We start from the raw sequence: 13911 nt of genomic DNA on the forward strand, positions 1-13911 counted from the left end.
GCTGAGATTTGCAAGGTTGGTCACATCCAAAGAGCACGGAAGCTGTCTTTACAATATTGTCAGTAATTGAATAAATTGTTCTCCTGGTTCTGCTCAGCATTTTGTATCAGTTCGTACAAGTTTTCTTAGGTTTCTCTGAAATCATACCCTTCATCTTTTCTTACAAGTACAATAGTATTCTATCACATCAATATGCCACAATTTGTCCAACCGTTCCGTAATTGATGAGTATCCTGTTACTAATTCTTTACCACCACAAAAATGCTGCTATAAATACTTTTTACATATGGATCCTTTCCCCCTTTCTTTGATCTCTTTGAAGTACAGACCTAGTAGCAGTATTATTGGGTCAAAGAATAGGTATAGTTTAAATAGATTTGGGGATATACTTCCAGATTACTTTCCAGAATGGCTGGATCATCTTATAGTTCCATCAACAGTGCATTAATGCACCTGTTTTCCCACAGTCCCACAACTTTCATCATTTTCATTTTTTTTGGTCAATTTGTTCATTTGATGGGTGTGAGTAATACCTCAGAGTTCTTTTAATTTGTATTTCTATGATTATTATGTTTTTGGGCATTTTTCCTCTGAAAAGTGCTTATTCATATCCTTTGACCATTTATCAATTGGGAAATGGCTGTAATTCTTATAAATCTGAATCAGTTCCCTATATATCTTAGAAATGAGACCTTTATTAGAAAAATTTGTGCAAAGATTTTTTCCCATTTACCTACTTCTCTTCTAAATTTTGCTGCATTTGTTTTGTGTAAACCCTTTCTCATTTTATGTAGTCAAAATTGTCCATTTTACCTCCTGTGAATTTCTCCATCCCATTTTTGGTCATATATCATTCCATTATCCATTGATATGACAGTTAATTTCTTCTTTGCTACTCCAATTTGTTTATGATGTTACCTTTTATGTCTAAGGTATGCATCTAGTTGAAACTTATCTTGGTATACAATGTGAATGTTGGTCTATAGCTAGTTTCTGGCAGAACACATTCTCATTTTTCCCAGTGTTTTTTGTCAGACAGTGAGTTCTTCACTCCACTCCACAAAAGCAGAGACATTTGAGTCTCTAGGCTACTATGTTCAATTACTTCTAAATATTATATACCTAATTTTTTCCACTGATCAACTTTTCTATTTTTTATTGAAAACAAATTGTTCTGATGATTGTGGCTTTATAGTATAATTTGAGATGTGGTACTATTAAGCCTCATTCTTTCCCACTTTTTTTTTTCATTAGTTCCCTCTTGACCTTCAGTTCTTCCAGATGAATTTTATTATTTTTCCTAGATGCATAGAATAATCTTTTGATAGTTTGGTTTGTATGATACTGAATAAGTAAATTGACTTAAGTAGTATTGTTATTTTTATTATATTGGCTCAGCCTACCCATGAGTAATTAATTTTTCTTCAATTATTTAGATCTGACTTTGTGTAAAGACTCTTTTCTAACTGTATTCCAATATTTCCAGCATGTGTCTTGGCAGGTTGATGCCTAACAGTTTACACTTTCTTCAGTTATTTTAAATATATTTTTCTTTTTTTTATCTCTTTTTGCTGGATTCTGTTGATAATATACAGAAATGTTGATGATTTATGTGGATTTATTTTATATCCAGCAACTTTGCTGAAGTTGCTAATTGTTTCAATTAGTTTTTTAATGGTTCTGTAAGGGTCTCTAAATAAATCATCATATTATCTCTAAAAGTAATATTTTTGTTTCTGTTTTATCTATGCTCATTCCCTCAAATTCTTTCTTTTCTTATTGTTATAGCTTGCATTTCTAGACTATATTGAATAGTAATGATGGCTGCTCCTTTACCCCAGTCCCTTATTTATCTTCACTCTCTGGTGATCTCGTGGTCGGGATTTTTCACTCTCACTACAGTGGCCCGGGATTTGATTCCTGGTCAGGGAACCAAAATGTTGAGGTTTGGAAGTTCTGGGACCCTGAAACAGGGAGATATGGGTCCTGCTCAAATGAATTCCACCCAAGCCTTCTTTCAGCCAAAGAAAAGCAAAGTTTATTTAAAATCCACCATATTGACCTGACTCTTAAGAAATTTCTGCATTGTCTAGACTCTTAAGGAATCTGAGCATTCCTGACAGGCTAGATAGAATCTGAATCTGAGCATTTGTGTTGTTAACGTAAGGAGGCTAAATAGAATCTATGCCCTTCTGATGCTTGTATTGACAAGTAGGCCAGGATGAATCTGAGAGCACCTTCATGGTGACAAGATGCATCTTATATAGAGAAAGACTGTGGGAGGGATGTAGGGTTGGCCAAGTAGTCTGGGGAAAAGGGGGTATCTAGGGAGGATCTTGATGGGAGTGGCCAGTAGTCTGGGGTGACTAGAGGTTGGATGCCAGGAACCAAAATAGGATAAAGGGTGGGAAGTAGCCAAAGGTGATTCAGAGGTAATAGAGAGTGGAGAGCTAGGCTAGGTTAAGGGTAACAGAGATTTGGGCATGGCGATAAAGAAAGGCTTATGGTCTCAGAAGAATGCCAGATCAAGTGGGAAGATTCAAGGAGAGTTCAAGGGGGTTCCCAGAGCCTGTACCCCATCATTATCACATATCCCTTCTGTCTTTTGTGGCTAAACTCCTTGAGAAGGTCATCTACAATAGGAGTCTCTACTTCTCCCCCTCCCACTCTCCTTAATTCTACAGTCTGGCTTCTGACCTCATCTCTCTCCAGTCTTAGCAATGATCTCCTTTTTAGTCTGTTTGTTTATTACCCTGAAAAGAATAATTTAGTGATAAGTACCCAATATCCAGTTTAAGGAGAAGAAAGATGAATTCCCACTTCTGTATCTCACTTCTTCTCACTGTTTCCCTTTTGACAATTTCAGCCACAAATAATAAAACCAGATAAAAGGACACTTTATAGTATGCTTTCTACTTCATCTACCTCCTTACATTGAGTGGAATTCCACCCCTCAGAAGAGCATTTGGATAGATAAGCAGATACTGATGTAACAGACCCTGATTCTCTAGAGTAGGGAGAGCATTATGGCTCAACAAAATAGGGCCATGAGGAGTATTCCTTCAGCCAGTGAAATTTAATGAATATGTACTTCAAGGAAACAGATTTTAATCCCACTGCTGAGAGCTAACAAGGCACAAAAACTTCACCCTCAAAATCAAGCCTCATGCTAGACTTGAGAAAAGCTGTCAAATACCAGCATTTTAAAAATGGAAAAGGGGGAAAAAATCTCAGAGCTCCTGAGGAATATTGCTATTATGAAATTAACAAAATCCCCAAACAGGTTCCTACTAATACCAGCCAACACTTTCCATCCAAGTCCAGCCTTTCTTGAGGAAGGTCTACTTCTGCTTCCCATTAAGTTTATTTTCTGAATTCTAAGTGATGAGGACACAAATAGTGCTTTAAGAGTTAAGAATTGCTTTTCCAGTACTTCGTGAAGCCTCTAGTTTATTCTGTAACCTGAAGGTGTCCTAAATTCTATTCCTCCTTCTCTTGAACCTATACCAAAAGAATTGCTTTTGTGTCCTTTATCCTGTGTTCCCCAGGTCCTTTAATTTGTAACCTCTATCCTCCTGCCCTGTCCTTAAGTCCTTAAACCATAAAGAATTCCCTTTGTCTCCTTCAACCTATGTCATCCTGTCCTCTCTTTAATCTTCAGCCCCCATAAAAACCTCTAAAACTACATTCTCACTCTGAAACCTCTATATCAGCATAACTCCCCCAAATATCAGAGTTTCACTTAGCTTTCTTGCTAGGAGACTTGTGCTGCTTTTGTGTCAATAAAGCTCCCATGGCTACAGAGAAGGTCTAAATGAATTTTTTCGCACCTGAACCTGCTCTTCCAACTCTAAACTTCATCATTTTGGTGGCCCCTTATAAACAATGGCAGTTTCAGATTTACTGATCAGTAACATATAATTCCCTGCGCTTATTCAGAAGTAGGATAGTGCTAGTATAGGGGGATGAGCTGTTCTCATTTAAAAGTTGCTTAAGCATGAGGTTTATCTTTCATTGGTAATGTTTTTCCCTACTACAAAGAAGCCTTTGAGCTGATGAGTTAAAGGCAGGAACCTACTACAGGCTACTACAATATAGGAATATTGCACAGGAGCCTACTATATAGGCACTGCTACAGGAATTCAGAGAAGCAAATTTCATATAGTCGCAAGCCTGCTGCCACAAGGGTTAATTGCAAAGCCACACAGTGCTCAAAACCCTGCTTCAGAACCCTCAATTTCTTTATACAAACAGATAAATAAGTAAAGTAATAGGTGATGTGAGGTTTGCATTTTGAGTTAAGGGTCCAAGATAATAGTTTTTCTAATATGAGGCTAAAGCTGCTTTGCCTCATTTTTCTTTTTGAAAAGTCCATTGCGTTTTAAAAAATTAAGGTTTTTGTTTTGTCAAAGCTCTAATATTAGCCTAACAACCAGGCAGCTCCTTATTTGAGTTTCCTTTGGTGGGAACAGGGAGGCAGAAAAAATAGACATTTCACATTTTGGGGAAAAAATACTGAGTTAGTTAGAATCTTCTAATAACTTATAGGAGCTTTCAGAAACTGAAGGAAAAAAGAAAAAAAACTAAATTTTTGGAGTTTATCTCATGATTTTACTTCTTTCCATTCCTAAATAGAAACCTATTTGAGCATTCAGTTAGGCAACAGTGTTTTCCACAGCAATGGCTCTGTCTATTTAAAATTCACCCCCAGGAGGGATAGCACAGAGGTACATTTAATCTACAAACCTGAGTGTAAAGTATCTGTGAATAAAACTTTTTGGTCACCATTTTGTTCAAAGATCACAGCAAGTGTCCACATGGATATGAATTCTCAACACAGGACTGTCCATTTCCTGGTTTGAATGATCACTGGCTAATTTTTTCTGCAGAGTTGCTCATGATGAGTTGAGAAGATTCTTGAACTCATTCTGTGGTAGGGTAAAGCTCCAAAGGGACATAGAAAGAGTATAATCCTGCAGGGGTTCATCACTAATTTTTGTTGGTGAAGGAAGGACATCTCCACCATTCTCCCTGCCACTGATAGTCCCAACTCTATCTTTGAAAGGCATGAAGAATGCAGAGTTCTTCATATGTCCAGGTTTACTGCAGATGACAGATCCCACAAAGAACAGGGCAGCTGAAATCTGTCCTGCCTGGATCTTCTTGTAAAGGTCATACTATATCAGTTTCTCATTCCACTCTCCAAGATTCTCAGGTTTTTTTTCATACTGAAGATCTGATGATCATATCAATTCTTTGAAAGATTCTGTTTCAGCCTATTCAGGGGAGTCAGTCTCAACTTTCTCTTCAATTGTCCATAGTGACTCTCTGCCTGTTAGGATCTGCTGTAATGTCAAAGTCTCCTCTTCTACCTTGGAGAGTTCAGATCTGAGCTCTTCTTCCTCTGCCTTCATCAAGCCCTTAGGAACAGATGTCCTAGCAGTCTCTGTATCCACAGGTACAGCTGTCATGGTATTTGACAGCAGACCCTTTTTTTTAAAGGAATTCAGGTTGCTATCTCAACTGCCAGGGTCTGTGTCTGGACTCTATGTATGGCAAAAGACCTGGGCCAAGCCTAATGTCTATAGCTCCCACTTAGAGCAACGGGAAAACTTGCAACCAGTTATTACAGCCCCTGCTACTGCACATATTAACAGTCATGGCCCCAGTCACCCCATTCATTGCTAAATCCAATAGCCTTTTCTTACTCCTCATCCTTTTTGACATCTCTGCAGCCTTTGACCCCGTCAGTCACTCTCCTCTCTTTGATACTTTCTTCTCTCTTTCAGAACACCACTCTCTCCTGGTTCTCCTCCTACCTATTACTTGTCAGTCTTCTTTGCGAGGTCTTCATCCAGGTAATACTCATTTACTGTGAGTGTCCATCAGGGCTCTGTTCTGACTTCTCTCTCTAAACTATTTCACTTTGTGATCTCATCAGTTCTCATTAATTCAGTGATCATCTCTGTACTGTTGATTATTTTATCTACATATGCAGCCTCAACCTCTCTGCTGACTTTCAGACTTGCATCTCCAACTACCTATTAGACATCTTAAATTGGATGTCCTATAGACATCTTTTTAAAAAATCTAAAAATTTTATTTGCTTTAATTAGCTAAAACCTATCTTTTCCCCTTCCCATTATTTTCCCCATCCCCCCACCTCCAAATGAGAAAACAAGAAAAATAAAACTGTTATAAATACAAAGAGTTGATCTAAACACGTTATTTCCACAATGGCCACACATAAAAAAAATATTTATCTCATTCTTCATTAGAAATCCTTCATCTCTGTCAGGTGGGTGGCGTGTTTCATCACGGGTCCTTTGGAATCATGGTTGGTCATTACACTGATAAGAGTTTTCAGCATAACAGTATTCTATCACATTTATATCCTATAATTGGTTCATAAAATCTTCAATACATGGGTACGCCCTCAGATTCCTATTCTTTGAAACCTCAAAAAGAGCTACAAAATTTTTTTTATATCCTTATATTTTGTTTTGTTTCTATATCCTTTGTTTTGCTTAGGGTGAATCCCTTCTTTAATGTCCCTTCTTTCTGATTCCCCCCTCTCTCTCCCATATCCCTATTGAGTGAAATATACTTCCATACCCAACTGTGTCTGTGTGTATATATATTCCTCCTTCTTCTGACCAGTTCAGATGAGCGTGAGATTCACATATGTTATACCCTGCCCCTGCCTCCCCTATTACACCCCACCCCCTTTTCTTAGATGTCATCTTATGGTGAGATTATTTTTGTTTGCCTGCTCCTTCCAGCTTATGTCCTGACTTTCGACTTGATGTTAGGGCTAGGCCAGAGCTAAGGAATCTGCAGCCTCAAGGCCCATGTGGTCTTCTAGGTCCCTGGGTGTGGCCTTTTGACTGAGTCCATGTTTTACAGAACAAATCCTTTCATTAAGAAGATTTGTTCTATGAAGTTTGGATTCAGTCAAAGGGTCACGCTTGGGGATCTAGAGGGCCATGTGTGGCCTTGAGGTCGCTGGTTCCCCAGCCCTGGGCTAGGCTCTGTACAGCTTCTGAGGGGAAAGTCTGGGCTGTTTTTGTTGCTGCTTTCTTCGAGTATTGAGTACTGTGTTATTCTAAGATCTTGGGGTCAGGCTGAGGACCTGTACCTTGGGGTCTGAGCCACACTACTGCTGGGCTGGCTTCTGAAATCCCTCCCTTCTTGGTACACTACCCAGGAACACCCTTTACAATCCTTTCTGAATTTGTGACCTGGAACTGAAGAGTGGGCAACCAAGCTGCCAGTTCATAGCTGTCCCCATTACAGTGCCTGGAATGGCTCTAGGATCTCCTCTTGTTCTGGCGCACAGCCTCTCAGGGCTCACTCTGTGTCCAGGGTCCATAGACCTCCATGACTGTCTTCTGATGCTGAGCTGGATTGGGCCAATGCCACACTGTGACTTTCCCTGTATTACCCCCTTCAGGGTTAGGTCTGCTGCATTTTCTTGTTCTGTCTGGAGGCGTGTTGTGGAGGGGAGACGCTTCTTACCACTAAGCCATCTTGGTTCCACCTCCCATCTTATAGACATCTTAAACTCCACATGTCCCAAACTGAACTCACTATCTTTCCCCCTAAATCATCTCAAACATGCCTATTACTGTGAAGGGCCCCACCATCCTTCCAGTTATATCCAGGTTTACAACCTAAGGGTCATCCTTGGCTCTTCACTCTCATCCCTCCTCAACCCATCCAATTTATTGCCAAGGCCTGTTGATTTTACCTTTTCTAGCATTTTCCTCTGATATTGCCACCAGACTGGGGTACAGGCCTTCATTACCTCATGCCTGGAATACTCCAAGAGCTGCTGGTTGGCCTAAGTCTTTCCCTTCTAAAGTACATCCACAACTCAGACATCAAAGTGATTTCCTGAAGTCCAGGTCTGACCAAGTCACTCTTCAGTAAACTCCAGTGGTTCCCTATCACCTCCAGGATCAAATATCAAATCCAGTTATGCTTTCAAAGCCCTTCAAAGCTTAGTCCGCTGACCCCAACTTTCCAACCCTGCATGTATTCTTTGATCAGTGAGACTGGCTTCCTTGCTGTTCCTCAAACAAGACACACCATCTCCAGGCCTTTTCATTGACTGTTCCTCATGTATGCTATGCTCTCCCTCCTCATCTTCAACCCCTGGCTTCTCTGATTTCTTTCAAATACCAATTAAAATTCTACATTCTACAAGAAGCCTCTTCCTATTCCTCTTAATTCTAATGCTGTCCGTCTGTGGATCATTTCCTATGTATCCTCTATAGAGTTTGGGGTTGGTTTTTTTTATATGTTGGTTTTTTATAGGGGTAAACCTGTCTCTACCTTTTCACTGTAAGCCTCTTGAGGGCAGGGACTGTCTTTTGTCCTTTATATCCTCTAGCACTTAGCACAGTGTTTTGGCACATAGTAGGAGCATAAAAAATATTTACAGCCTAACTGGCTAATGGATGTGCTTGCTTTACACTGGACCTAGTCAGAAAGACACCTAGGACATCTCCACAATAGATAGTGCTGGCTCTAGGTTTTAGATCTATACTACATATATCAAAGAAAGCTCCATTCACTTTTATGCTTTATGGTTTGGGTGCTGTATCTTGTCAAAGGTTTTTCTTCATTTATTGATATAATCATGATTTTTTGTTTTTCTTGTTATTACTAGTCTATCATATTTACACTTTTCATAACATTAAACCAGCCATGCATTCCTGGTGTAAGTGCAGCCTGGTTCTAGTTTATAACCTCTGATACGTTGCTGCGGTATCCTTGCTAATATTTTAATAAGTTTTTACATCGATATTCATTAGGGATATTGATCTATAGGTTTTGTTCTCTGTTTTGAATCTCCCTGGTATCAAGATCATATTTTTGTCATAGAAGTAATGTGGCAGTCCCTTTCTTTTCCTATTTTTTTCATACAGTTCATGTAGTATTAGAATCAAGTGTTCTTTAAATGCTTGGTAGAATTAACTTGACAATCCACCTGAATTTTATTTTTCTTTTGAGAGTTCACTTAGGCTTGTTAAATTTCTTTTTCTAAAACTGGGTTAAGTCCTTTATTTCCTTTTCTGTTAATCTGAGCATTTTATGTTTTTGTAAGTATTCCTCCATTTAATTGAGTTTGTCAGTTTTATTATTTAATATTCTCTTATTTCAAACTTTTATTTGTTTACCCTAATTATGTGAGATATTTTCCCCCATCCTTCCTTTACTTTCCTCCCCCCTACCTCAGGATATTCCTTTTCCTTTCCTTAAGTATTTTCAAAATGGAACAAGTACTCCCAAACACTCACTTGGTCTAAATAGACTGCCTCTAGGATCCCTGTTCATGACAGAACTCCAAGAGAATGCATGTATCATCTCCCCATACAAGAATGTAAACAGTTTATCCTTGTTTAGTCCCTTATCATTTTTTGCTCATATTTACCTTTTTATGCGTCTCTTGATACGAGTGTTTGAACTTCAGAGTTTCTACAAAGCTCTGATCCTTTCATCATGAGTACTTGGAAGTCTTCTATTTCATTAAAAATCCATTTCCCCCTGTAAGATTATACTTAGTTTTGCTGAGTAGGTCATTCTTTTCTGGAGGCCTAGATCTTTTGCCTTCTGGAATACCATATTCCAGGCTGTGTTCCTTTAATGAAGGTTATTAACTTGTGTGTGATCCTACTGGTGGCTCTTCAGCTTCTGAATTCTTTCTTTCTGGTAACTTGAAGTATTTTTGCTTTGACCTAGAAAGCTGTGGATTTTGGTTATAATATCCCTTCAAGTTTTCATTCTGTGATTTCTTTCAAGAGGTGGCAGATTCTTTCTACTTCCACTTTACCCTCTGGTTCTAAGAGATCTGAGCAGTTGTCTCTTATGATTTAGTGAAATACGTCAACTTTTTTTTTTTTTTTGGTCATGGCTTTCAGGTAGTCTGATGATTCTTAAATTGTATCTTCTTGATATGTTTTCCAGGTCAATTGTTTTTGCTACGATATACATCACATTTTCTTCTGTTTTTGGTAGTTTGATTTTGTTTTAGTATCTCTTGATGTCTTATGGAATCATTAGCTTCTAGTTAGTTAATTCTAATTTAACTTTCTTGGGTAAAGTTTTGTACTCTTGTTTCAAGCTGCTAAATTATTTTTTCCACATCTTTCTTCCACAATTTCCACTTCTTTTCCCATTTTTTCCTCTAGCATGCTTATTTGGTTTAATTTTTTTTTTAGCTTTTAAAAGTATTGCTTTATCAATTCCAAGGGTTCTATTTGGACTTGTGCCCAAGCTGTATTTGTCTTTGAGCTTTTGCTTGTACATATTTTGGAATCATTCTCTTCTTCCAGATTTGTGTCTTGAGTTTCCCTTTCACCATAACTCTGGCGTGATTCCTTTTTTTGTTTGCTAATTATTTCAACCTAATTTCTAACTTTGGACCTTTTGTTAGGGCCAGCTTCTTCAGACTTCTGGAATGTCTGAACTAAGCTTTTGTTCTCTTGGGACCCTCTGCTGCTTTCTTGGGGGAGTGAATGTTGTGTTATTTAAGGATTTCAAGGGTCAGTTCAAGCAGGAAAACTCAAGTTTTCAGCACTCAGAGTCTGGTCTTATCTGGGCACACTCTGATTACTTACTGGTCTTCTGATCTGAGCTCAGCAATATCCTGACCTGGGTTTGGCTCTCAGCCATATTCTTGTGGGCCTGTTTGGAAGTGCCAATGGGCTGCTCCTGGGAAGCTTTACAGGTTCAGAGTAACAGAACTGCAGGCTTCTCATTTCCCTGGGATTCCTGTCCTGAGTATTCTATTGCAGGCTTCAGACTGGGCTAGAGGCTAGAACCGAGTCCCTGCTTTGTTCCTGGAGTCAGAGCCACACAGTTCCTACTTGCTTTTAAACTTGTTACTCACTTAGGACACAGTCTAGGGAGAGTGGGACCATTGCTCTCCACCACCCCTATGTATAGGTCCCCTCCTCAGTCCATTCTGGATCTATGACCCAGAACTGGCTAGTGAGTGAAAGATTTACCAGATGGTACCTGTTCTTGCTTCCACGGCTAGTTCAGGGAGCTTATATATATTATATGTTATTATTATATGATATTATATATCAGTCCATTTTCAATTCCAGTTCCACACTGGAGTGCTCTTGACGAGACCCTTTTCCAGTTTCTACAGTTCTGACTCCCTGTGTTGACCTGGACTGGAAAAATGACGATGTGATTTTTTTCTTGGATTTCCAGATGAGGACTTGGTCTGATACACTTTCAGTATTCTTCGTGGAGGGAGAACTGGGCTATCCTTTTTCCTGTTACACCACTATCTTCACTGTGCCTATTTTCTAACAACCCTGCCCTCACTGACTATCTTTGTATTTTATTGCCTTTGCCAATTTGATATGAGTGAGGTTGTACCTCAGAATTGTTTTAATTTTCATTTCTAGTAATTAGGGACATTTTTTTTTCACATGGTTGTTTACAATTCTTTTGAAAACTTAGTTTATATCCTTTGACCACTTATTTATTAGGAAATGGCTCTTAGTCTTATATATTTCTGTCAGTTTCCTATTAATTGTAGATGATATATTTTTGTTAGAAATATTACAAGAAAGGAAGGGTAGGGGAAGGGAATAAACATTGTTTACATAGCATCTACTATGTGCCAGGCACTGTGTTAAATGCATTACAAATATCTCATTTGGTTTTTGCAACAATCCTGGTAGATACTGTTACTGTTCTCATTTTATAGTTGAGGAAAATGAAACAGACAGGGAGAGGTCAAATGATTTGTCCAGGGTCACAAAGCTAGTAAGTTGCCTTGAGTCACATTTGAACTCAGGTCTTTCTGACTCCAGGCCCAGCACTCCTCTCTACTTTGCCACCTACCTGCTTTTAAACTAGCTGCACTGACCTTTTTCATGTAAAACTTCCTAATTTAGGCAATCAAAATACTATTCTCTTCGTCATGGCAGTTTTGGCAAGTTCTTTTGTTTAAAAGAATGAAGATATAATAGTTGCAGTTAAACTAAGGGAAAGAATAAGCATTTCTTAAGTACCCACTCATGCCAGGTTCTTGCTAATCACTTTGCAGATCCTATCTCATGGGATCCTATCCTGTAGGAAGTGTGAATCAGCTTTCGAGCAGCAAGAGTGCAGAAGCATCAAGAAAAAGAGGCTGACAAGACTCTAGGGATGAGCAGAGTACACAGACAGGGCGAGGGGGTAAAATGCACCAAGTTAAAGAGCTTCCGAAGCTGCTGCAGAGAGATATTTGGGGCGGTAGAAGGAAGGCCTTCATTCAAACCCAAACAGGACAGCACACTATCCCACAGGACAGATGGGCAGGTTTAAACCATCAGCCTTTGCCCAAATCAGTGACTGGCTATATGCACAAACATAGTTGTCCATCTGTTGCTGCATCCTGAGGGCACTATGGTTCTTTTGATAGGTATACAGACCCATCTGGAAATGGTACAGCATAGCGTGTCTACACTTTGTGTTTTCATCTGCCTTCGAGGTTCCAAGAAAAACCTGGGCCTGGAAGCCAACAATTGTTATGTCTACTTTGACACAGACATTGACCAAGCGTAAGTCCTAAAAAGGAGGGAGGTCTGTGATCCTCCTTCTTCCTAAAAAAAAGGGGGGGGGGGGTTTGAATGACTCATAGGCCCATGATCTCCACCTTTGCAGTTACTTACTCATCCTTTTTGAGGTCAGGCCTCCTGGAAGCTTCTGTATCTTTTTCTTTTTCTTCCTTAGGAGGGAGCCATCTCCTAAGTCATCTTCTTCTTTCCTTAGTTGCCAGTATCAGTTGTTGTTGGTCTGACCTGTTTAGGTTGTCTCTGGCAGCATTTTTGGGTCCAGGGAATCTGTCAAGCTCCCCTTCTACTAAACTGTCTGGTTTGGAGAGAATGATTCTTACCCCCTTTTTGTGAGAGGGTTAAGACACCACCTCAGAGGTTCCATTGATTCAGACCGTAGAGGAACCAGTCATGTGGCTGATCTCTTTTTACCTCCCCACAGGATGGAGAGATACCTGTCCCTATCCAGGGACCAAGCTGTGGCACACATTCCCTATTTCTTTATCACCTCACCATCAGCCAAAGACCCAACATGGAAGGACAGGTTCCCAGGTGAACCAAGGCTATGGAAAAGGGGAAAGTAGGAGGGTAGGGATAGGCTTAGCAGCAGGTATAGTGACCAGAGCTCTCTCTCCTCAGACCAATCAACACTGATGATGATGTTGCCTGCCCGCTACGAGTGGTTTGAGGAATGGCAGGAAGAGCCCCCACGCAAGAGGGGCAGTGACTATGAGGCCCTGAAGGACTCCTTCATAGATGCGTCCATGTCGGTTTTGATGAAACTACATCCTCAGTTGGAAGGAAAGGTACTGGTGTAGGGAGAGGTCGGGAGGCAGGTCAAACTTGGTTCTCTGGCCTCATATTGGGGCAGAGGAGTATGGTCCTGAGGGGAAGTGAGGGATACAGAACCTCAGACAATTCATGTTAGAGTAGTATAAACTGAAAAAAACTGAAGAGGAAGTAGGGATGATGGAGTCTGAGGCCCGATTTAATTTCTTCTCCATCTCAACCATTTTCTTTACCTCCTCAGGTTCATAATGTATCAGTAGGGAGTCCACTCAGCCATCAAGTCTTCCTGGCTGGTTCCCATGGAGAGAACTATCTGAATCGGAATCTGAACCGTCTACAGCCCCATGTAATGGCCACAATGAGGGCCCAGAGCCCCATCCCCAATCTCTACCTTACAGGTATAATGCTTCACTCTGCTAGGGCTTGAGCTGCCTCCAAGTTCCTTTGACCTTTTTACCTCCATCCCTCCATCCCTCCCCAGGTTCTATCTTGGAAGTTCTAAGAGCAGCAGGAGCTACTAGATCCCAAGCAAGGCTGGGAGACAATGGGGGAAGAA

General features: G+C 40.0%; 1 protein-coding gene and 1 pseudogene across 2 annotated transcripts in view; one reads left to right on the forward strand and one right to left on the reverse strand.

Moving 5' to 3' along the window:
• Positions 1 to 13911, forward strand: part of LOC140522243 (all-trans-retinol 13,14-reductase-like) — a 41747-nt gene that overhangs the window by 24041 nt on the left and 3795 nt on the right. For both annotated transcript variants that reach the window (XM_072637461.1, XM_072637471.1), the window contains 4 exons: positions 12434 to 12572; positions 13009 to 13118; positions 13206 to 13372; positions 13597 to 13753. In XM_072637461.1, the coding sequence (XP_072493562.1) occupies positions 12434 to 12572; positions 13009 to 13118; positions 13206 to 13372; positions 13597 to 13753 (573 nt within the window). The remainder of the gene's footprint in view (positions 1 to 12433; positions 12573 to 13008; positions 13119 to 13205; positions 13373 to 13596; positions 13754 to 13911) is intronic.
• On the reverse strand, positions 1353 to 7812 carry LOC140529995 (tumor protein D54 pseudogene; annotated as a pseudogene).

Source organism: Notamacropus eugenii, chromosome 1 (assembly GCF_028372415.1).
Source record: "Notamacropus eugenii isolate mMacEug1 chromosome 1, mMacEug1.pri_v2, whole genome shotgun sequence".
Classification (NCBI taxonomy): Eukaryota; Metazoa; Chordata; class Mammalia; order Diprotodontia; family Macropodidae; genus Notamacropus; species Notamacropus eugenii.